The 25,912-nt window shown below is 34.5% G+C and overlaps 1 protein-coding gene across 1 annotated transcript in view; it reads right to left on the bottom strand.

Moving 5' to 3' along the window:
• Window positions 1–3,268: 3,268 nt before the first annotated feature.
• LOC107004632 (tubulin-folding cofactor E) overlaps window positions 3,269–25,912 on the bottom strand; it is a 29,793-nt gene continuing 7,149 nt past the window's right edge. Inside the window, exons 3-15 of the mRNA XM_015202913.2 lie at window positions 24,344–24,390; window positions 23,459–23,605; window positions 23,310–23,384; window positions 21,961–22,070; window positions 21,735–21,877; window positions 21,588–21,649; window positions 20,448–20,555; window positions 20,333–20,367; window positions 11,721–11,783; window positions 11,101–11,192; window positions 10,929–11,005; window positions 10,776–10,853; window positions 3,269–3,564 (exon numbers count right to left, since the gene is read on the bottom strand). Of these exons, the coding sequence (XP_015058399.1) occupies window positions 3,460–3,564; window positions 10,776–10,853; window positions 10,929–11,005; window positions 11,101–11,192; window positions 11,721–11,783; window positions 20,333–20,367; window positions 20,448–20,555; window positions 21,588–21,649; window positions 21,735–21,877; window positions 21,961–22,070; window positions 23,310–23,384; window positions 23,459–23,605; window positions 24,344–24,390 (1,142 nt within the window). The 3' untranslated portion in view covers window positions 3,269–3,459. The remainder of the gene's footprint in view (window positions 3,565–10,775; window positions 10,854–10,928; window positions 11,006–11,100; window positions 11,193–11,720; window positions 11,784–20,332; window positions 20,368–20,447; window positions 20,556–21,587; window positions 21,650–21,734; window positions 21,878–21,960; window positions 22,071–23,309; window positions 23,385–23,458; window positions 23,606–24,343; window positions 24,391–25,912) is intronic.

The following is a 25,912-nucleotide window of genomic DNA, read 5'->3' as shown; positions in this document are numbered from 1 at the left end:
AATTAACAAATCAAAGGTATAAAAAATGAAGAATAAGGAAAATAAAAATAAAATAACGATCATGGAATATCTCAAAGTGGGTTTTTATAGGTGTAATATTTAGGAGTTATAATTTTTATATTAAATATTTTGAAGGTTATGAATATGAAAGGTTAGGAGTTAGGAGGTGTAATGCTCATTAACTAATTTATTAATAGCAATATATATATATATACACATAATATTATTGTGTAAAAAGAAATAATCTAAAAAGACCTTTTTTTAAAAATAAAAATATATATTTTTCTCACCATTGAGGCATGCCACATAGGCTGATTGAAGATCATCATTTATATATATATATTGATTGATTAGGCATAATAGTCTTCCATTGCCCTTTTTATTACGTATTTATTACACTTTATTTTGAATTATTATAACATACATTATCCAAAATTAAAATATGAGACTCTATATATAAAGCTAGATAATAAAAAAGTGATGTGGCACATTTCAATGACCAATGATCCTATTTATTTATTTTTTGGGATTTTATGGCATTTCCTCTATTTTTTTTTCATTTTTATTTTATAAAATTATCTCTTTAATTCACACCTCTTCAATTACATATATCTAAATTTTAATTAGTTTAATAATGTCTATAACTCCAAACCTTTCATATTCATAACCTTCAAATTATTTTAATATAAATTTATAACTCCTTAAAATCATACATATAAAAACATATTTTTAGAAATGTATGATGATTATTTTATTTTCATTTTTCTATACTTCATCTTTTATATATTAGGTTGACAATTTTTTTTGAATTTTTTAATTATTATTATAAAAAAGGAATGATTCTACTCCACTTAAGTGTCATGTTTATAGTGTTTATTATATGGTAATTTTTTTAATGTTTTAATAATAAGATAATAAGAATGATGTTGTATTATTTATTTATTTATTATAGTTAACTCATAATTTCTCTTTGTTTTGTATTTTATATAAAGTTCTGATTGTTATAAATTTATGATTTTATTTGATTCAACGTAATAACTTGTGACTTTATTGAACATAATTATCTCTGCTCTTTTTCTTTATTTCCTCAAAAATATCTAAATAGTTATTTTTTCCATACTAGTTTTAAATAACACTAAAATCTACATAATAATGTGTTGAGTTTCTTATGTTTTTCATCTTTATTATAATTTTTTGCTAAGAAATCTGTTTTTTTTTTTAACTTTATAACTTCTTTATTTTTTGTTGTAGATAATAAATATATCGATTAACTATTCATTTATATTCGTTAATATAAAACTTAAGGATCATTATTTCACTACTCTCATAATTTTATTATCATAATCCTCTAAATAATTAATAGTCATATTCTAGGCATTATTTGTTCTTCATATTATAGTCCTATAAATAAATGCATTGTAAGACTTTGGACAAATGATCACATTAGTCTTTTAAAGTTATGTTTTCGATATATATTTTATTCATCCTTTAATTTGACTCGAAGAATAAAACTATTGAATGGTGATCAACTTGTGGAAATGGATGTCAGACAAGAGTTCGAAAGATTGTGCATTTTATTTTTAATGATTAGGATCGTAAGCAGGGTAAAAATAATGTTGCATTCTTTTTCTATAGTTCTCTTTATTTTTTATTTTATACGGAAAAAAATTACTGTTATAAATTTAATTATATTTCTATGGTTCAAAAGAGTAACTTATGACTTTGTTGGAAGTTATCTAACTACTATCAAAATATTTCTCTATTGAAAACAATTAAATATTTGGATAAATATATAATGAAGTTCAATTGTTTTTTATAATAGCGCGAAGCGCGGATGAGTTCACTAGTGTATATATATAAGAGAATTCTAGGCCTGCCACGTGGCATCACCACAAGCAAGAATTTCCTTTTAAATTTATTTATTTCCAAAACTAGCTCTTTCCTGAAAAGATGTGACATTTATGAAAAAGTTGGGACTTTAATGAAATTGCGACTTTTATCAAATATTGTAACTTTTATGAAAAGTTGCGACTTTTGTCTGATGTTGTGGTTTTTATGAAAAGTTTTGACTTTAATAAAGAGTTGCGACCTTTATCAAAAGTTGTGCCAAAACTAGCTCATCTCTTTCATGAAAAATTGTGACTTTTATGAAAATTTGCGATTTTGTGAAAGTTGTGATTTTTTTAAAAGGTTGTGAACTTTTTGAAGGGTTGCAATTTTTTCAAATGGTTGTAACTTTTTGATAATGCACACTAAACATTTGTTCATACTACCATTTATTGTTTATAAATAGAGGAATTTTCTCTCATTTTAAAACAACCAAAATTGTGATCTTCTTCTTCTACATCTGCAAAATCAAATATTTGTGTACTTTGCTCCCGTTGAGTGACTTACTGACACCAATGCTTTTGTATGAATAAGTTGGTGAATAAAATCGTTCCATCCTGAGATGATGTGATTGCTTAAACATCTGGTATTGAAGGGAAATAGTATTTTTAAGGGGACAATGCGCATTCAGTGGACTCGATATTTTCCTTTCTATTTCATTCTGTATTTACATATCCTGGTGTGTCTTTCTTACACTCATTAATTTATGCTTATGATATTAATTGTTATTTTGAGTACATGTTTAAACTCTGTTGTTTATGTTTCTGCAATGTTACTGTCTCCGGTTATATTGAACATATACACATATAGTATGTAGATTCATTATTAAAAAAATAATTATTATACTTAGTTCCAAAAATTCATGTTTTGATATTATTATATATCAAATTCTGTAGCTTAAAAATACTATATATAAACTTACTATATATCTGTGTTTTACATAGATATGAAATTTCTCACTTATCAATTGAAGAAATTCATTATACAAGTTCAAAAGTTATAATTTCTTTCATGTTCAAGCGTATCTTTAGAAAAATATGTTTAACAATTTATTGAATTTTCTCCCAAGACATATAATCATAATTCTATAATCCATAACTTAAATGTTTATTTTTATTAAGAAATGTCTTGGTATATATTCTTATTTTCTTCTTTATTTTCCTTTTAATGTTAATTAAAGAACCAATAATTCATTATTTCATGAATAATTCATTCATTCAAGGTTCTTGAGTTATGTGATAATGATAAATAATCAAATTCATATTGGAATGTTACAAATAGCTTTTTAATAAAAATATATTTGCAAGATCAATGCAATTACTATTTATGACTACGCAAAGCGCGGACAAATTACCTAGTGATTAAAATAACTTGAGGGGTATTTTCATTTTTACATAGATTAATCTCTATATCACGAAATAAAATATATTAATTATATATCCTATAATACCAAGTGGAGTATGTAACCAATCCATTAATTAATATACATACACCAAAAATTCCTATCAAACATAATACTAAATAATACCATACATAATTTATAAATTATTCCTTCTAATACTCTCTACCAAACTACCTCTGACACTCTTCTTCCACAAGAATTATTGATCCATTGCCAACTCCAAAATCAATCAAGGATGCCATATCATCATCAAGCAGTGTTGGTAATGGGGAACCCTGACAAGTCCAAAATAACTTCTCAACATAAATTCACAAATTTTAACACGTCCAGTGACTATCATCAAAATATAGAGAACAAATGGTTGTGGAAATTCAAAGAAACAACAATAGTACAATTATCCTTCTTCTTTCAATAGCAGTGGTTCAGGATAACTTGGTGCACACTTCAACTATTTCATTAAGTACATCCTATCGGACAAAGACTAGCAATAGCATTTCCCATCTCTAGTGTGATTTGAACCTTAGTTTTTATGGTTTTTGTGTACGTTGATGTACCGTGAATTTACGGTACTATAACACTCTATACTTCAGATTTTATGAGTTTTTTAAGCATTTGTTAGTATATTTGATTGTGTTTTATTTTTGAATTGCTGGAAAATAGATTTTGCCAGCTTAGAAATAAGACGATGCTGGCAGGTGCATTCTGACCATCTAAGAGCCTTACTACGAGTCATGGTCCTTCCCGTGAGCCATAAATGGATTCGTCGATGAGAGTTCTGAGATATTAAACTTCAGTATGAGGAGTATGAGTCACTAGTACGAGTCGTACGCTGTTGTACGAGTCTTAGATCAACAACAATAAAACGAAAGTATTTTGAAAAGGTGAACTCCCAGACTACGAGGACATATTACTAGTGGTGTAGGGATGCTCGTGGATGACATTCAGAGAATTGAAGGTAGAGGACGCTGACCACGATTGGCCAGGATGAATTGTACCTCCGTCTACGGACTGTAACTCTAATCCGTAGAAGATGTCCCCAAGCTTGACTATTCACCGCCTTCCACGAGTTGTACAAGGAACTATGCTTCGTACATCATGAGTCGTAAAATTTCCTAGATTTGTTTTTGTTTAATATTGAATGTCTATAATTACTTTTCTCAGAATTGGAACTGCATAAGTCTAGACTGCTTAATGAAATGGCAATGCTAGACTCCATTCTAGAGACAAGGCCTCTATCAGAGGAGTCATCTAAGAAGGCTGATACTCTCTTGGAACTTGAAGAAGTTCTGAAAAATGAGGAGAGTGCATGGAGACAGAAAAGGGCCCTATGGTTAAAGGATGGTGACAAAAACACTTAAGTTTTTTCACCGAGTTGCTAATGCCCAAAAGAGATACAATCACATCGACCAACTTGAAGTGCAAGGGAATCTACAACTGAGCCCACAAAAATCAGAGGAGATAATTAATTCTACAGTATACAATGAGGAGGAAGTTTGGAGACCAACAGGAACCATCAACAACTACCCTACTATTACAGAAAGAGAGAAAGCAGCTCTACATGAGAAGTTTGATGGGCAGGAAGTGTATACTTGTCTCAAGTTGTGTGTCAGGAGGTCCTGATCGTTACACAATGGGTTTTTACATCAAGTGTTGAGAGGATTTGGAGTTTGACATAGTGGAGGTCTTCCACAATTTCCATGCCTAGGAAATGTTTGAAAAAAACTTCAATACCACTAATATAGCCTTGATCCCAAAGGAAAAAGGGGCTAAGGAGCTGAAAGATTTCAGACCAATAAGCCTTGTTGGGAGCTTCTACAAAGTGATTTCAAAGGTACTAACAGAGAGATTGAAAAGAGTGGCGGACTCCTCAGACGGTTCTCAACAGAGGACTTTCATTACAGGAAGACAAATAATGGATACAATATTGATAGCAAATGAGTTTATAGATTCAAGAACCACACAAGGAAAGCTTGCGATACTTTGTGAACTGGACATTGAGAAAGCTTATGATCCTGTCAATTAGGGGTTTATGCTTTCAGTCTTGAGGCAAACGGGTTTTGGTAAAAAATGGATCAACCAGGTGAAGTTTAGCATATCTACTATGAAGTTCTCCATTCTCATAAATGGGGTGCCTGAAGGTCTCTTTGATGCTTGCAGGGGTTATTAGACAAGGAGATCCCATGTCTCCATTCCATTTCATTCTAGCCAAGGAAGGACCCAAATCCAATAGTATGATTAAGGTGGCAAACTCTAGTGGGTGGGTACAACAGTTTGAAGTGGCCAGAAACAACAACCTAAGAATGAAGATCACCCACCTTCAATAAGAAAATGACACCTTAATATTTTGCGATGTAGAAGAAGAGCAACTGAAGTATTTGAGAGTGATTCTACTCCTGCTTGAAGTCATTTAAAGTCTTTCACATTATTTTTTTTATGAAATAAGAAGGATATCATTAGCAAAAAATGTCAAGAAGATGCAAGCATTATAAAGAGATTATCAGGTCCCAGGAAGGAAAAAAGGCTATCACAACTATCAGCATACATTCTTCACATTAATTGGAGAAAGAGTTATATATACCCCATAAATCATGTTTCTTATATGGATCAGCTAGCCATAATACTTGGAGGTGAAATGGGAAGGCTCCCCACTATCTACTTGGGTATTCCTCGGGGAACAAAGTCAAAATCCAAAGGGATATGGGATTCACTACTAGAAAAGTTCGAGAAAGCACTGACCAGGTGAAAGTCTCAGTATTTATCTCTAGGGAGAAGACTCACACTAGTAAATGCAATTTTAGATGCACTACCAACTTACACGCTATCACTATTCCCATTTCCTTCAAGTGTTGTTCAGAGACTAGACAAGATCAAAACGTCATCCTTATGGCAAGGAAACAAGGAAAAAAGAGTTTTCCACCTAGTCAAATGGAAGGACATTATTAGGAGTAAGAAACAAGGTGGGCTTGGCATCTGGAAATTGAAACACCAGTGCAAAGCTTTTAAGATCAAATGGTTATGGAGATATGCACAAGAGCCTTAGACCCTATGGGGTAGTGTCATAAAAAGCAATTATGTGGAAGAAGATTGTTGGGTATCCAAGGAGGTCACCACTCCATATGGGGTCAACTTGTAGAGATCCATCAGGGTCTTGTGGCGTTCTCTTTAAAAAAAAACTCGATGATCGGAGAGCACAATGGAGTAAGGACCAGGTTCTAGAAGAGATAAATGGATAGGGACAAGGTCATTGCAAGAACTGTTCCCCGATCTGTTTGACCGTATCCAAGATCGACACAATACAGTAGTTGAGATGTGGACTCAACACGGATGAGATATGAGATTCAGAAGAGGGATGAATGATTGGGAGATCTTAAGAGCGGTTGAACTATTCAAACAACTAGATAACTTTCAAGGGAAGAAAGGAGGCGTACATTGTTTGTGGTGGAATGAACACCCTAAAGGACTTTATAAAGTCAGCTCTGGGTATACGTTGTTGTATCGGATAGAACCAATGAATACTTTTTGGCCTTGGAAATAGATCTAAGAGACCATGATCCATATAAGGTTGCATGTTTTACTTGGCTTCTACTAAAAAGTTGTTCAGACTCATGAGAATTTGATTAAGAGGAAGATGTCATAATGCTCAAGATGCTTCTTATGTGAAAAGGAAGTTGAGACGATAAACCTCTCTCTCTCTCTCTCTCTCTCACACACACACACACACATATACACATATAGATAGATAGATATTTGAGTAAATGAGCAATTAAGATTTATCAGCCGATTAATATTTGGTAAGAAATCTCAACTTCTAGCACTACATTTACCTAACATGGTGGAAAATTGTCTATAAACCTATTCAGGTACAACTAATTGAGATCAAAATATAGAATTGTTAATATTAAAAAGAGCAGTCTGGTGTACAATTAATTTCACTTTTACGCCAGATTTGAAAAAGGATTGCAGCACCTTAAGAGGGGGTGTTTTTTAGTCCATCTCTTCTCATACAAGCAATTAATGATTAATTATATCAACTCAACATCAAACACAGTTTGAAAAATTACAGGTGGAACGGAATATATCTACCTTATCAAAAAATATTAAATTCTGAAGTTTTTTATTGCCAAAAGAATTTCTTATATTATTGGTTGGTCCTTCGACATTCATGAATTCGAGAGGATCAAGTATTGAAGCAAAACTAGTAAAATTAAAGGATGGGCATCAGTAATTTAGTATCAAGTTCATCACTGGAGGATTTCAACAACTCCAAAGAAAAATTAAAAAGAAAGCTTGTACAAGCCTTGTTAAACCTCAATACTGATACAGAATAAAAAATGTAATTATTAGATATTGTTGCTTCATGTGATGAATTTATCAACAGGAGATATGTTAGATCTACCAGGTTTAAAACAAACATACCTCCTTAATTAAAAGGAGGTGCCAACACACTTCAATGATAAATTATTCAACAAAGGAGTTACCAAAAGGTGGACCTCACATTCAAAAATCATGTCACTCGAGTCAAGGGTGCAAACAATAATACACAACAAGTTCCAAGGCGACTTTATGATGAAAATTCAACATAAGAAAGTGCCAGCATATGTTAACAATTAATATGTCAACAATTAGACAAGTAGGTGACCCCAGATCCAAAACAAAGTATGTTGTCCATTGAAAGAGAGTAATTGGAGGGTGAAAAAGAGTTGAAGAAGGTAGGAAAACTGGACTCCGGTGATTGGATATCGCCGAAAAAAGGGTAATCTAGGTCTAGAAGGGACCTCTAAGAAAGAAGCCTAGGGAGATGTGCCTGGGAGAGTTTTTATCCTTGATATTTTTCTAGTTCTTGAAATATCATTTCTTTTTGAATCTATAGTTGAAGTTTTTCCCTGCCAAGCAAGGTTGCTTACACTCTTTTTAGCTGGACCAATAATAGAGAGAGATGGAGGATCATCCCTTCATGTATATGGTGGACAAATTAAAAAGAAAGAAATGATAGATGCTTTGAGGATAGGTGCAATTCAGTACAAAAGATTAAGCTAAATTGTATTTTGTTATTTTGCTTTTGGTGTACTAAATTGTACTCTGGGGATACAGAATCAATCCTAGATGTGCTAGATAACATTTAGGTCTGATTTACTTTTGGCATACTTTGTATCTAATTTCACTTTTGTAAATATGATTTTTCAGTACTACCTAAGGACTAGCTTGAATACAAAATATTACTTGATTCAACAAAAAAAAACATTGCATAATTAAATATATTTAACTTATTCTGAGTATGTTTTAGGTTTTTAAAGAAATGATGTTACATTTACCTAATAAAAGAAATTCACTTTATTTGTTTGTTTAATATCAAGGAATAATGGTAGAAAACTGAAGAGTATATACTTATGTTATAGTTAAAAACGGAATAATCGAACCAAACTAAACCCAAATCGATAACAATTTAACTGATAAATCAATTTACCAATTTTTTAAAAAGCAATTAAACGAATAATTTATATTAGGGAAAAAGGACAAATAGATCCCCGAACTATCGTAAATGGTATGCAGATACTCTCTGTCATACTGTTGGGACATTGATGCCCCTGTCGTATAAAAACTAGAGCATATATGCCCTTCACTAGATAGGAACATGTGGTACAATCTTATCCGTCGATCCGATATTTAATTGGCAGATAAAATTATGACACATGTATGTCCGTTAGTATAAAGGGTACATATGCTCTATTTTTTGGACGGTAGGGGCATCAATGTCCTAAAAGTATGACAAAGGGTATTTGCATATCATTTACGATAGTTTGGAGTATATTTGTTCTTTTTCCCTTTATGATATATTTACATTTGATTTTAATAATTAAAAAACCAATTAAATTGGTTTGATTCTGGCTTAATAGAAGGGGAAATTGTACATAATGACAAACTAATAAATCAATTTAAATACTATAACCACACTTTGGTTTAATTGTGCCCTGTAGCAAACAGTTTGCCAGTCACCTTTCTCCCTCAAACTCTCGCTCGCCACTCTCCCTCTCTCGCTAGCTCCCTCTCACTTTTATACAAACAAAAATGAATAAAATGCGTTCGTGTTTGTATAAAGCGAGAAAAAATTATATATATACATATATTTTTGTTCCCCTCTCTCCCATCTCCCAGATCTCGCTCGCCACCCTCGCCTCTATCGCTTATACAAACAGAAAAAAATGTATGAATTACGTTTCTGTTTGTATAAAGCGAGAGAAAATTGTATATACACATGCAAATATATATATCTTCGTCCTATACAGTTATAATTATACAATACAAATATTCCCCTGCCCGAATTTCTTTCGTCTTTCTTTCTCGTTTTATACATACACAAATTATACAATTGACTTGTATACAATTGCTTTCTTTTGTATATGTATAGCAAATTATACAATTGATTTTTTTGTATATGTATAGGGAATTATACATATTTATGTTTGCTATGGAGCGCAATAATGCAAACTTTGCTATAGCATACAAATATGAATTTTGTGATTGCTATATATGAAAGTTGCTCTTAATAGAAACCAACCCAACCCGAACACTGAACCCCCTAGGTATGGCTACTGTATGTTATATTAAAGTGCTAAAAATGTTTTTTTAAGATGAATTTTTGTGCTAAAATATTTTTTTCAAGATGATTTTTTGTGCTAAAAATATGTAACGTAATTTTTAAAATACTGCCTCTATCCCCTTTTAATTGCCATGTTGCGCTTTCTCTTTTAATTGTCATGTTGCGCTTTCTGAAAGTCAATTTGACTAATTTTCAAAGTTAAATTAGATTACACTTGTTCGATATTTTAAACAAAAAAATTAGATATTCAAAAAATATGCGAAAAAGTACTATAAAGTGCAATTTTTTTCCATATCAATATGATGAAAAATGCATCATAAAATGTTAGCCTGCTAAGAAAAGAAACAATGACAAATAGAAGTGGACGGAGGGAGTGTTCTATAGCTAGGTAAAGTACTCAAAAATCTATTAAGAGACAATAAATCAAAGTCTCCCTAAGCTGTCATGTTTTTATTAGTTTCATACGTAAACCTAGGCATAGTTTATGTTTCATCTTTACTTTTATCTTTTGTGTTTCTTTAGTTTACTTATTTAGTTAGAATTTATGTTATAATTAAAGCAATTCATAATCTAAACAAAACATGAAAGAAAAAATATTTAACACGTGTAGTGCCAATGGACATTTTTTAAAAGCTTTTTGGAGGGTGAACACACTTGCATAACATATAATGACAGGGGGTTTAGCACCTGCTCGTAACCCTATAGTCTAAGTATGAAACTAATAAAAATGTGACAGTTTAGGGGAGGTTTAGCACTTAAAAGTTATAGTTCAGGGGGTAACATAAAGTAGGCATGGTTTGAGTATGAAACTTGTAAAAATGTGATTGTTTAAGGGGGGTTTGATCCATTATATCATCTATTCATGAAATCTAAGTGACTGATACGTACCTCTTCTTGAATAAACAACTTCGGTTTAACAGATTTTATCTTGAAGAAACTCTCACATAGGATTTTCAGCTTGCCAACCTGAATTGAACCAAGAGATGAGTAAAAACCTTATAGAGGAATCAAATGCTTGGCTATTAAATGAAAAGATCATACTGTTATTGTTGCCGGCAGCTTTTTAGTTAATGGGACTTTTTCACCAATTGATGCTGCAACACACTTCAGGGTAATAGCTGCAGAGGCGAGCATAACCGGTAAGAGCATTTTCTTGAATCAGATTTTAGAATCTAATCTATTTTTGGAGAAGTTTAGAGTTGATAGTCCATACAAATGAGGCTCGATGACAGTTTTTGTGGACCTGTTGCTCCAGTTGCAGCCTTTTCATACTCAATCCCATGAAATTTTTTCAGCTCCACAAATCTGATTCAATTAACACATACTTCAGAGCACTAGTAAGGGTCCTAGGTAATACTCTTAGTTACATTTTTGATAACCAGTTAATAGTCTTAAATTACTTAAGAAACAAAAGGATACCATATGAGTATAAGTTCTATGCATTGATGGTGTAAAAAAAATTCAGTAGTAAGTCACTTGAAATGCAACAGTAGAGAGTAGACAAATTTTATATACAAACATTAAATTGGCAATCTTAAAAAAAGGGAAACAATCTTCTATAAAAGGTCAAAATAACCTGATCGTGTAAAAGTTAACCCTATCGATGCATATAACTTAGATATAAGCAAGTAAATAAAAAAACAGAGGAATAGGTTGAAGTATAATTTTCTATGTAGGTAGTAGATTTTTTTTCAAAACATCCTCGAAACAGTTTGTACAAATGAAACAAGATAAAATTTTCAAGAGACCAAAGATACGAAATGCTAGCTTCTTGATATACTAGCCATATCAAAATATTTTGAAGACAAGTTTACACATAAATAAAATATATACCTGGGGTGAAGTTTCTTGATTTCCTCTGGATCCTGGCATTTAGACATGACCAAACGGACATACCTGAAGAAGGATTTATAGTCTATTATCTGAACAATGACTCCACTAAAATCTAGTAAAGTGACTCAAGTTAGTGTATTTTCCCAAAGAATCAATCAGCAAGAACGTAACAAAACACCAGCCTCATCCCACCAATGCTTGCAAATCAAAACAGAAAGCCTGCCTGACCCAAGAGAAATTACATAGAAGAGGCCTTCAGATTTGTTCAAGATGTCCTTTATGTGGTCAAGAATGTGAAAGCAATGAGCATCTTTTCTTACATTGCAAGAGAACTAAAATTCCGTGGAAAATTTCTTTTGTATTCTTGGCATAAATTGGACTATGCCTAGTTCTCCTATAGATATCCTAAACTGATGGAAGAGTGTGGGGAGGAGAATCAATGTAGAAGATTGGCCGATGATCATTCCAGCTTGCGTATGGTGGATTATTTGGAAGTAAAGAAACTCAAAAAAAATTTAACACACCAGCAACTCCATCCCAAAAATCGGGATGAATTGTCTGCCTTCTTTTTTTGTGTGTGTAAACAGAATATGTAGGGGTAGTTGGGAATTTGTTAGATTTAATGAACAATGTATAAGATTTTGTGTAGAACATGATCCCTCTATACTTTTGTTTGAAAGTTCACAGCTCAGTAGCTTTTTGGTTCTGAGCTTTACTATGAATACAAATGGTTACCTTTCTCTCAAAATAAAAAAAGGAAACAAAATATCAAAACAAGTTAAGAATATCACAATAACCAACAAATAATGCCTCATATTTGCAAAGTCCAAAACAGAACACATAAATAACTTGCATTAAGTGAGGCAGAGGCTTTAGTTTTTAGTTCATCCCACAGTAAGATGTCTAACAGCCATACTTCTTAAAGAACAGCTGATGCAGGATTAAGAGAAAGAACAATAACTGTAACAGCCCCTTTTCTCCTACTTATAGGAGAGAGAAAACTCTCTTTCTGGCAACTCCTTGCCGGAAACGTCCTTTCTTTCTACTCTTAACTCCCACATTCTGTGGTAGCTTTTTCACCGAACTCTCTTTTTTTCATTATTTTTTTCTTTCACTAGCAGAGCTCTTCCTCTCTTGATCTGTGATGGAGGAAAACAGGATATATTTCAACGCAGGCTTCAAGTCTTTCAATATCACAAGATGGACAGTGGGGAGAGACATTTGGTTTGAGTGGGTCGAGTGAAGCTGCAAACTGATGAGAAGGTCTTCCATGAGTGCGAAAATCATGAAATGGCTCTGAACAGTCCTCAAGGGAGCATCCAAGGATAGAGAAAAAGGAATCAGAAGATGGAAATACAAATAAAGATTCACTGAGACTTTCTGCACTAGGAAACTGAATGAGTACGGTAGATTCTTGAGCATTTTAACTCTTGATGGTCGGGAAAGATAAGTTATAATAGTTCCAGAGTTAGCTATAGATGTTGGGTGGGATGAGATAGCCTCTAAGATAGAGAGGTTCATTCAATGCTATCACCAACTGAAGAATGCAGTAAAACCCAAACTTTTTAAGGACCTCTCTTATGCCACAGCAGCTGGGGAAAGCAAATGGAGATCAAACACTTCTGGTGAGACGAAGATCTCGTACAGTGAAGGAAACCTTCAAGTTACAGAGACACTGGACTTTTCAAGAGGTGCATTGTGGGCACTTTTGATGAGGGAGAAACACAACTTCCCTCTTTATCAGACATCAGAAGATGGATTGCAGACTCTTGGAAAGGAGTGTTTGGGATGAACATTTACGAGATGGCCAACAACATGTTCCTCTTCGAATTTACAAACAGGCACATGGCAGAACAAATCGTACAGAGGGAGTGGAGGTGGGAGAAGATCAAATTTAATCTTCAGTGGTGGAACCCAGTAGTCGGATGTGAAGATTCCAATCAAAAAGCCAAATCCACTTGGATTAGAGCTTTTAGGAGTACCTCTACAACTCTGGTCACAAAGAATCGTCACAGAAATTGGAAATCTTTGCGGAGGATGGGTCGAAACTGAGGAGGAGACGGGTTTGAAGAACCATTTAAAGTGAGCAAGAATTAAAATCAGTGGAGATGGAAAAAACTGCCAGAGCGAGATTTCAATTGAGAGAAACGGGATAAATTTTTTTATCCCAATTTGGGTAGAGAGGGAAGTTTGATTCCAAATCTTGACGCCGGCGGTAGAAGAAAATCATCAGCTAGTCATGCCGGAGCTGGGAGAGTGTAGCAAAGAAACTGGAGGTCTGCACAGTCTTTGGACCAACAGGTAATAGAGTTGTCTCCTACAGAGAAAGGACAAAACTTTTTGAAAAAGTCAGAAGGTGTGCAGATGGGGCACATGGGGCTCCCAGAGACAGCTGGAGTCTTTTTAAATGAGACCCCACACTCATGTGCTAAGGAAGTGGAGACCCAAGTCTGTTTGAGAAACTTTTTGGGCTGGGGCAATAAAAAAAGATTGGGCCTGATAGAGCAAATATCATTTTAAATGACTTATCAAGCCCAAGTGAGGTAGCCTTTATTGATCCTTTATGCTTTGAAATAGAGGACCATGCTCCAGTTCTTAAGAGCACTCTTCTACAACATGATACTACAGCAAAGGAAGGGCATGCAGAAAATGGGAACTCAATTATAAAATCAGGAGATGCTTCGAATCCCCCTAAAACGATGGGGATGGAGGTTAGAAGTGATAAACCAGATTTATTTCTGGAAATTCAGAAGGATCAAAATTCCACATCAAGCATGCAGACTGACAAACAAATTGAGGAGTGGGTGGTGGAGGATGCGTATCCCCTACAAAATGACATGACCTCCGCAGTACAAAAAGAGAAGGAGACATCTACGTGGGTAAGACAAAATCTTATCAAGCTGGGAAAAATGTTTGGTGTGGATTTTCAAGGACATGAGGAGGAATCTCTGGAGCTACTTGTGCAAATAGGCAGTTGCAGACATGCTATGAAGATGGAAAGTGATTCTATTAGCAAAAGGTTTAGGTACAAGGGGGTTCAGGAATTGAAAATGCTGACTTCTTTTGATATTAATTTCAAATGTGAGGGGAAGAGAGAGAGAGGGGGAAAGAGGACAAAGTTTTACAATGAATGTAAAACCTGTGTCCTGGAATGTTAGGGGATTAAAATAGTGGGGATAAGAGGAGATCTGTGAAGAGTTTAATCTCCAACTGGAAGGCTGACATTGTATGTCTACAAAAGTCATAGTTAGAGGGGGAGATCCATGATATAATAAAAGAGATTTGGGGTGGTAGATGGGTTAAGTATGCTTGTTTACAACCAAGTGGCACTAGGGAAGGGGGGGAGGGGTGCATTTTGAGGTTATGGGACAGTAGATCATGGAAAGGGGAAGTGCTGGAAACAGGTTCCAACACCCTCACCTGCAAGTTTGAGGCAGTGCTTCAGGATTTCAATTGCCACATAACAGGAGTCTATGCTCCTAATGGCAGAGTTGAGAGAGAGCATGTGTGGGATGAAATAGGTGCTGTTAGAAGTCTTTTTGAGGGACCTTGGGCAGTGTGTGGAGATTTCAACATCATAAGATATCCATCAGAAAAGAGAAATTGCAAAAGGAGAACTCTACGTATGATAGAGTTCTCTGATTTTATTGAAGATATGGACTTTGTGGACTTAAAATTGGTAGGGGGTAACTACACTTGGTTTAAAGGGGACAATAACAATGTTGCTTCTAGAATTGGTAGGATTTTAATTTCCAAGGAGTGGGATGCCAACTTTAGCAGAATTCAACAAGTGGTGTTACCGAGATTGTGCTCAGATCACAGTCCCATTGCTCTACAATGTGGAGCTTGGGAGCAAAACAAATCCTATTTCAAGTTTGATAAATGGTGTCTCAACACAAAGGGTTTTGTGGAAAAAAATTAGAGAATGGTGGGAGTCTTTTTTATTCACGGGTAAGCCTGATTATATCCTTGGGTGTAAGCTCAAGGCCCTAAAAGGCAAATTGAAGGAGTGGAGTAGAACCAGCTTGGGCAATCTAGGGTTACAAAAGGTCCAAATCCTAAGTCAGTTAGTTATGCTGGATGCGGTAATGGAAAATAGAATCCTATCAGAGGAAGAATCAGCAATGAAGGCATCTTTGATTATGAACTATGAAGAACATCTTAAAATTGAAGAGATAGCATGGAGACAAAGATCAAGAACTTTGTGGCTGAAAGAGGGGGACAAAAATACCAAGTATTTCCACAAAGTGGCCAATGCATACAAAAGATGCAACAACATTGATCAACTGATAATTCAAGATGAAACACTGAAGGATCCAGAGAGAATTAAAGGGGAGATTATTGGTTTTTGTTAGAAGCTTTATTCAGAAACCTCATATAGAAGACCTTCCAGCAACCTAATCAACTGTCCAATGGTCACTGAAGCAGAAAACGAACTGCTACAAAGGGAATTTAAGGAGCAAGAAGTACTAGCATGTCTGAAGATGTGTGCCATGGACAAAGCTCCTGGTCCAGATGGTTACACAATGGGGTTTTTTATCAAGTGTTGGGATGTAGTGAAGAAGGATATCATGGATACCTTTAAGAATTTCCATTCTCACAATATCTTTGAGAAGAGCTTTAATGCCACCTACATTACTTTGATCCCAAAGAAGAATGGTGCCAAGAAACTGAGAGATTTTAGGCCCATCAGCCTCATCGGAAGTGTATATAAGTTGTTATCCAAAGTGCTTACTGAAAGGCTGAAGAAAGTGGTTGACAAGCTAGTGGATGCTCAACAGATGGCATTCATTAAAAATCGACAAATAATGGATGCCATTCTAATTGCAAACGAGATAGTAGATTTAAGAATTACCCAAGGAAAGGCAGGAATTTTGTGCAAACTGGACATAGAAAAGGCATATGACCACGTGAACTGGAAGTTTTTGTTGAAGATGTTTACATGTATGGGTTTTGGAAGGAGGTGGATTCAGTGGATCAAGTATTGCATCTCTACTGTCAGATTCTCAATCCTTATAAATGGTGCACCAGAAGGTTTTTTCCCTGCTCAAAGGGGTCTGAGGCAGGGAGATCCCCTATCTCCTTTCCTTTTTATCATTGTTATGGAGGACCTAAATAACATGATACAGGTGGCTAGAGAGAACGAATGACTCAGGGGTTTTGAGGTAGCCACAACTCAAACCTCAATATCAAATGGCAACATGAAAGTCACTCATTTACAGTATGCAGATGACACCTTAATATTTTGTGATGCTAATGAGGGACAACTATTGGTTTTAAGATCAATTTTGGTGTTGCTTGAAGGAATCTCAGGTTTGCATATCAACTGGAGAAAGAGTCAGTTGTATCCTCTTAATAATGTTTCTAATATGGAGGAACTGTCATGGATTTTGGGAGGGGAAGTAGGTTCTTTGCCTACCATTTATCGGGCATGCCCTTAGGAGCCAAATCAAAGGCTTTGAACATCTGGAACACCAGTGATTGAAAAGTGTGAGAAAAAGCTTACCAGATGGAAATCTCAATATATCTCCTTTGGAGACAGAGTCACTCTCATTAATTCAGTTTTGGATGCCTTACCTACTTACATGATGTCCATCTTCCCTATTCCTAATGGGGTGATACAAAGACTTGACAAAATTAGGAGGGATTTCTTATGGAAAGGGACACAGGAAAATGATTCCAATGTCTAACATTTAGTCAAGTGGAACAAGGTTCTCCGGGGAAGAAACACGGGGGTCTTGGAGTAAGGAATTTGAAAAAGCAGAGCAAAGCCTTTAGACTAAGGTGGTTATGGAGGTATTCTCAAGAGCATCAACCATACTGGGGACAAGTAGTTCGAGCAAAATATGGAGAAGAGAACAAGTGGATGACAAAGGAGGTACTTACACCATATGGAGTAAGCCTATGGAAGTCCATCAGAATCTTGTGGCCTCTCTTGAAGATCAATACGACCATCAGGGTAGGAAATGTCATCAAGACTTCATTTTGGGAGGATAAATGGTTGGGCAACATTAGGTTGAAGAGTATCTTTCCAGAGATGCATGACTTGGCAGTGAATAAACAAGCGAGTGTAGCTGAGGTTTGGACACAACATGGATGGAATTTCCAGTTTAGAAGGAATTCCAATGACTGGGAAATCGAGACCGTGACTGATTTTTTTGGTAGGTTGGAAGCTTTTACAGAAACAAGGGATGAACTTGATAGATTATGGTGGAGCAGAAATAACAAAGGCACATTCAAGGTAAACTCTGCATATAAGTTGCTAAATCAAGATGGACAACGACCTTCTCTTTGGCCTTGGAAACAGATTTGGAAACCTAAAATCCCTTTCAAGGTGTCATGTTTCACTTGGCTTCTGGCAAGAGAAGCAATTTTAACACATGAAAATCTCAAGAAAAGGAAGTTCTCCATGTATTCTAGATGCTATTTATGTGGGGAAGAGGTTGAGACAGTCAATCATCTGTTTCTCTAGTGCAGAATAACATCCCAACTATGGAGGATTTTCATTAGTCTCAAGGGTTTTGCTTGGGCTATGCCTAACAGAATCACGCATCTTTTATACAGTTGGGGAGTAGGGTTGGAGCTGCAGATAGAGATAGATGGAGGATGTCCCAGCCTGTATTTGGTGGACTGTTTGGAAAGAAAGAAATGCTAGATGTTCTGTGAGCAAGAATTGTGATCTCCAAAAGATCAAATTGTATCAGGCTTTTCTATTTCTGGTGCAAGCAAAAGTATTTAGAGGACACTGAATCCATTATAGATATCCTAGGTTCCTGTTAGGATTCAGATTCAGTTTTCTTACTTTTTGACAAGCTGTAAATATGGTATAGTGCAACCCAAGCACTGGTTTCAATGAATATACACAATGTTACCTTCTCAAAAAAAAATAACTGTAACAGTTTTTTGGAGGTGGCCAACATAGCGCCCTTAATGCTGAGGAATACAAAAAGTTGCAAGTTTCAAAAAAAAAAAAAGAGAAAGAAGAATAACAACTTCCCTTTAGTTTTTTGGCTTCTGTTCAGAAGTTCCCAGAATTTCAATATAACTCAAAAAATTTGAAGTTAAACTTAAATAAATGGACTGACACTTTTTCTGTACATGATGGGTACGCAGTTAATATATTTCAAACATAAAGAGACAAATAGGTTTTATCCACCAGACTACGGGTGGGCGTTCGGTTCTTCGATTCAATTTTTGATTTTCAAAAACTGTGTGCACCCAATACCAAACCGAACTAATTTGATTTGGTTCAGTGTTTTTAAAATGGTTTTCGGTGCGAATGAAAAATAAAATGAGGAAAAATCAAAGTATAATAAGACATTTAAAAAATCAAGTTTGGCTTGGTTGGTATGTAGAAGGGCATATTTGACTCATGAAGTGCTTCAGAAAAAAGGGAGAGAAATATGTTTGAGGTGCTTCATGTGTGATCAAGATGCAGAAGTTGATGGGCATCTTTTCCTCCATTGCAAAGTGGCTACAAACCTATGGAACATGTCTCTGTGTATACTAATGTATATTGGGTAACGCCAAGGACTACTAAGGACATATTATGCAACTGGGAGGAGATAGGAAGAAGACGTTCTGGTGAAGATTGGTGGGAGTTAATCCCAGCTTGCATATGGTGGACTCCGCGGAAAGAAAGAAATGCAAGATGCTTTGAGGATAAGACCCAGAAGATTAGAATGAATTGCCTTAGTCTATTGTATTTTTCGTGTAAGCAAAATATGGTGGGGGATATAAAACTTTTTGTTGATTTCATAGGAAATTTGTAACCTCCAATAGGGTAGTTTTGGCATGCTCTGATGAGATTGAAAGTGACCTATGCTCATCATTTGTTTGATGATGAGCCTACTGTGAATAGACAGTTACCTTTATCTTAAAAAAAGAAGTGATGATGTGTCTTACCATGAAACACTTATTGCGCTAAAAAGACCATGTTTGTCTTTGTCAAGAACATTGTGCCTCCAACTACTTCTCGAGAAAAACAAGGATGAAGATGGATTCCCTTACATGACGTAGATCGGCAAAAATACGCTTGGGTTTGTCTTGGGAATTAACATTTGAAGTTAACTATTGAATTATAAATTTGTTGCTACTTTGATTTTTTCATGATTAATTTTACTTGCTAGTTGACTTTTGTTTTTTAGTTAAGGAATACACACACACACACACACACACACACACACACACACACACACACACACACATATATATGTGTGTGTATATATATACATTTATTTATTTATGTTATTTTTTTAAAAAAATTCAATAGAATTTCGGTTCTTCAAAGATTAATTAAAACATAATAACGAAGATTAGTTAAAACATGGACTCATGATATTCATTACCATAAGTTCCCTATCTCTAGTTCAGTAGAGATGTAGGGATTTCTTTTCGCTGTTTTTACAGGTCTTCTACAAAGCATGCTTCAAAAATTCTGTTTTGAGAAGCTTCATTTGTTCCTTTGTAACTTCGCATCTTCTTGATGTTTTTATGATATCATTTAATTAATTTACCAAAAAAACATTTCTAGATGCAGAGGTAAATAATAATGATCCAGATGTAATCACTCTGAATTTATTAGCACATGATACATAAGAAAGAGAACATACCGAATTTCAGAGTCTTTCCTCTCTCGAGGACTAACCTGAAAGAGATAGAAGGAACGAAAGACTTGAGCAACTTCAAATGCTTGCAAAAATGAGTTAATAGAATATGAGGATTTACCTGGCTTCCATTTAAAATTTCAACTTTTTCAAGACGAGCAATCAAAACAAACCGGGGGACACCACCTTTTCTTGGATCTGCTATTGGATTCTCAGAAAGCCTTATATCCTACCAAAATTTGACCAATAACATGAATTTGAAACAAGATCCCAAGGCTTGTAGAGAGTTAAACTTTCTAGGAGCTACACTTGTATAGATAGCAAGCAAGTAAATTGTGGTTCACTGAAATTAGCAAACTTTGGTCTTTAATGATGAAAGAACTTCGACAACGGAAGAGAATAATGGGACTTCATTTCTTCCTTACAGCAATAAGAGTTGCACATACACACAACCTTTGACATGTCAGTTTAGCTCTTTCCATTGTGTTATACCAAATAGACCATTGCAAGGTTTTAAGCACTTAGAAATTTTGAACATTTTTTGACAACTGTAGTATCTTTAGAGTAGCTTTCCTTGAGAAGAATAAGTATGTCTAGAATAGTTGTTACTCAACAGTGATATTCTTTTAAAATTTCTTTATTTATTTGTTCGACTATAGTAATGCCTGATAAATGCCTACTCAAGATTCAAACGCTTCAATACAATGTGAAAGACAGAACATAGCTCAAATTAGTGACAACACGTACAGCTTAAACATGGCTATAGCTTTAAAAGCTAGCTTGCACTTAGCTTGTTGAGACTTATTGATGGAAAAACTTTTTATTGTATACAAGTAAAAGTCAGCTACTAATACAATAAAAAAACATCATAATTTATAGTTCTCATAAACCCATAAGAAATGCAAAGAGAACAGGTTATCCCCCTCCAGTAAAATGCAAAGTTCTAAATTGCAAGAACCATTTGGATACGAAGTGAGATCCAATGGAAACAACCACATTATGTCATAATTATCATACCAGCAACGTATTATGGAAGATAGTGAAGGATAAAGAAAAAGATACGCATGTAGTGCCTGCATAATCTCAAGATATGTATCTAACGTGTAACACCAAAATATTTAGATCACTTGATATGAAGCTCCACCACAAGAATTTAGATACAAACACGGTTTATTACATTCGTTTTCCAGATAAGAGTTTAACTTATAGTAACAAATAATTATCCAAATACCTCATGACAAAATGCTTTAAAAAATCTTACCAACAAATTAGGAAAAAGATTAAGTGTATCAATAGAAGAAAAGTCTTCAATTTTGTTCCCTCCTGTAAATGCAACAAGTAACCTACCAGTTAAATCTCAATTAAATATCAGGAGTAATACTAATTCAAGAAAGAGTTGCAGCATTACCCACAAGAAGGCAACGAAGATTCTGGAAAGGCCTAAAGCTTTCCCGAAGAAGTTCAAGACTGTTGGGTGGTTCAGATAATGGATTATGATCAGGGTACCAGATATGACTGATACAGTTGTTATTCAAAAAGAGCTGTTCCAATCTGAATGTAAGAAGGCAAACTAGAATCTCATTGACATGCAACATAACTGTAATGTGTTAGACAAGGACATTAATTTGCATCACCTTTTTAACTGTGACAGCTTCAAGATTTCATCCCAGGCAGCTATTAAATTATTCTCCAAATTGAGAAGACGGAGAGAATCAAATCCATGAACAATATCTGAAGATAATGGCTGGAAAAGAAAAAAAAAACTTTAAGCAAATCAGTGAATAATTTAGATCATTTTTTTATAATTGTAGTGTGTGGACCAGCTTGCGCGTACCTCGACTAATTCCACAAGGTACCTGCTACATCCCACCAACACAAGTAGGGGGTAACTCTATCTACCAAGGATTGGACAAATGAAACAAATTACCAAGAGTTTTTACCTCCGCTGGGATTTGAACCAGAGACCTCATGGTTCTCAATTCACTTCATTAACCATGAGACCTCTATCTAATTTACATATATGCAGAGATTCATCCTTGTACTTCATATATAAGTTCATTTAGTACTCTATTGGTTACAGACATGAGTAGTAGAATAGTAATTGTACTTGATGTCAGTTACGAGGAAATGAATATGATCATTGATGAGCACTTTACTCAAAGGATAGACTTAGTAGGAACTTTCAAACAGTATATATGCCTTCCATCTGAAAATTTAAAAGTTCTGCTCTGGTAATTCTGGAACCGGCATTTGTCTGGACATAATCTGTTTAATTGATTTCGACACGGTTAAATGTTCTCCCAACTAACGACTGAATGCAGTAGCAAACTTTATACCCCAATTTTCATGTGGCAAACAAAATTAAGCAAATACTTGTTATTACCATGCAGAATCTCATTAAAACCTGAGTGGTCAATATGAGAGTCAAGATATGTGGATATTCCTGTTAAAATATAAGAAATGGCAAGACAAAACTAAATTTGGCATTCTATCTGGAATATTTGGTTGTGTATCCCACAATCATCTTGCAACCATAGCTGAGAGCACCTCCAAAAATCCTCATCATCCTCTTATCTCGCAGATGATCTATTCCGTCATAAGAAAATGATGATGCTCCAGGAATAAAAGCAAATGTTGGAGTCACAATGAAGTTTATGCTAGATAACAGATGAATCATCGTGCAAACTCATGGGTTCAAATCACAACGTTATTTTCGATAGCTCCTAGCACGCTTATGCATATATCAGTGAAATTGGAAGGATTTTTACTAGACAGTGAGTTAACACTTGTTTGTTTTGTTATATGACAATTTTCCCCGTCTAAGAGAGAGATCACAAAAAGAAACAAAAAAGATGAAAAGATAATGGCATAAGACAGCTATTTATCTTCAGTAAGGAAGAACTCATAAAACTTGTGGATATTAACAATTAACAGCAGAAAATTGAGATTTAACTGCCAATAACTCTAATAAGGGAAAACACACCGTTATTCCTCTCAGCTTATTTCCCATCAGATGGAGCTCTTCAACAAGAGGGATAGAGTCTTTAAGCATTTCGACCTGCCAAATCAAGTACCTCTAACTCAATCAACGATTAAGTTAAATGGAAGAAGACAGCAAAAGGCTGCTCTCACCTGTTTCCAGCCTATACCGGTGTGGTTCAAAACAACAACTTTGATGTGATTTAGCAGGGGCATCCCACTTATATCGTGAGACATGCTGTTGTATGATAAGTTCAGAGTTACAAGAGCTGGTAACTCTTTACAGATTGCAGCGATTTCCTGTGAAGATATGCTTGCTCAGCTAAACAGTATTTTTTTAATAGAGAGAGAGCAAAAGCACTGGTACCACAGTTCTGTATTACAACAATGCACAAAAATGATTGAATACAAAGAATCCTGCAATTAATTATATGAGTTTTCTTTTGACTTTGATTCTCTACATCCTGCAGTACAACTAAACATTACAACCAAAAAGTTGGACTCATGCTTTCTTGAGACAAGGTCAGAGTTTAATTGCCCCTTTTAGAGTTGAAAATCCAATATATTATATCTAAGAAAGTAAACTTTGAGTAAAGTATGATGGAAAAGGAAATCAGCATGAACACAATCTTCCCATCTCCTTCCCATTTGATATCTAAGTTTTAACCAGTTCACATGACAAGTTTTCAGTCTAATGTTCAAGACACTTACAATCCAACAGACCCTTGAAACTATTAAGCTTTAACATGCAATTAACCATTTCAGATTTGAACCATGATCTAATGTTTTCCTAGTAGCTAGTTAACCTTCTTTACTACTTACAAAAGAAGTTTTTCTTTGAAGAGCATATCATGTGGTCAAAATTAACTTCTTAATCTATACCCAAAATTGGACAAGTAAAAATCATCACATCGCATAATCAGTCATCAACAGGTAGAGAGTGCATCCGAGAAGAATCTGGTTACAATCAGCAATCTGCTGAAATTACACAACCAAACAGAATAGGATCCAACTTCACTCAGAGAAGCAATGCATTACCTTCCAATCAGAAAGCAGGTTTCCACTCAAATCAAGCTCCTTTAGTCCTGCAACAGAAGCATGTAAAGTTCAGGTAAAAGTTTGTTTCCTCTTAGGAAAGTTCATGGGGCTGAAACATGAAACTGAACAACAAAAATGTAAAGGCAACATGCACCTCAATCTCTAACTAGTTAAGGTCAGCTATGAATCCTCAACATCCATTTGCGCATATTGCATTCACACTCAAAAGCTTGTCTTTTAAGACAAATTAAGGGTTCTCTACCACTAGAAATTCTCATTACTTTTTACTGATATATACATCTAAACACTCCTGACAGCACATCACCTAATTTTAAGTGTACTCTAAGCACTCCTGACAACACATCACCTAATTTTAAGTGTACCAACATGCTAACCTTAATCCCGATCAGTTGGTGTCACATATATGCATCTTTTGTTTCATTGTGCTATGGTCTTCTTAAGACCCCGTGGAATTTAGAGATTGTAGGCCTTTTGACTCTTAGGATGAAAATACTAGTACAAATAATGTGAAATGAAATTAATTGTACAGGAAATAATAATTAATTGATTCTTTAATCAACATTAAAAGGAAAATAAAGAAGAAAATAAGAATATATATACAAAGGCATTTCGTAAGAAAAAGAACACATTTAAGTTGCATAGATTATACAATAGTGATATGCCTAATAGAAAAATTTGAAAATTTGTTTACAGATTCAAAATAGAAATTACGCTTGAACATGAAAGCCATTATAACTTTTAAACTTGTATAATGAATATCTTCAATCGATAAGTGAGAAACTTCATATCTATGTTAAAATAGATATTATTTAAGCTTAAATATAGTACTAAGTTATACGATTTTATATAGAATATCAAAACATGAATTCTTGGAATTGAGTACGATAATTATTTTCTGCACAATGAATATACCTACTATATGTATATGTTCAATATAACTGGAGACAATAACTTTGCAGAAACATAAACAACCGATTTTTTAAAACATAAACTCAAAGACAATAATTAACATCATAAGCATAAATTATGACCGTAAAAAAATAAAAGGATATGTAAAATAAAATGAAATTAGAAAGGAAAAAATCGAGTTCACTGAATGCACAATATCCCCTTAAGAAAATTATTCCCCTCTAATACATGAGGTTTAAATAATTAGATCCTCATAGGATGGAACGATTTTATTCACCAACATATTGATACAAAAATAATAGTGTCAGTAAGCCACTCAACTAGAGCAAAGTTCACGAATATCTAATTGTGCAGAAGAAAGAAGTTCAGAATTTTTGTTGTTTTAAAATGAGAGGAAATTCTTCTATATATAATAGACAACAAAGGGTAGTGTGAACAAATGTTTATTGCGCTTTATCGAAAATGTCACAACTCTTTGGAAAAATCACAACCCTTCGGAAAGGTCATAATCTTTCATAAAAGTCACAACTTTTCATGAAAGGGAAAGGCTAGTTTTGGAAATAAATTAAAAGGAAATCCTGATCTGTTGTGGCGGCACACAAGCAGGCCTAAGGTTATATATATATATATATATATATA

This window comes from Solanum pennellii, chromosome 11 (genome assembly GCF_001406875.1).
Source record: "Solanum pennellii chromosome 11, SPENNV200".
Taxonomy (NCBI): domain Eukaryota; kingdom Viridiplantae; phylum Streptophyta; class Magnoliopsida; order Solanales; family Solanaceae; genus Solanum; species Solanum pennellii.
The sequence above is the reverse complement of the archived record's forward strand: the minus strand, read 5'-3'. Positions and strand labels throughout refer to the sequence as shown.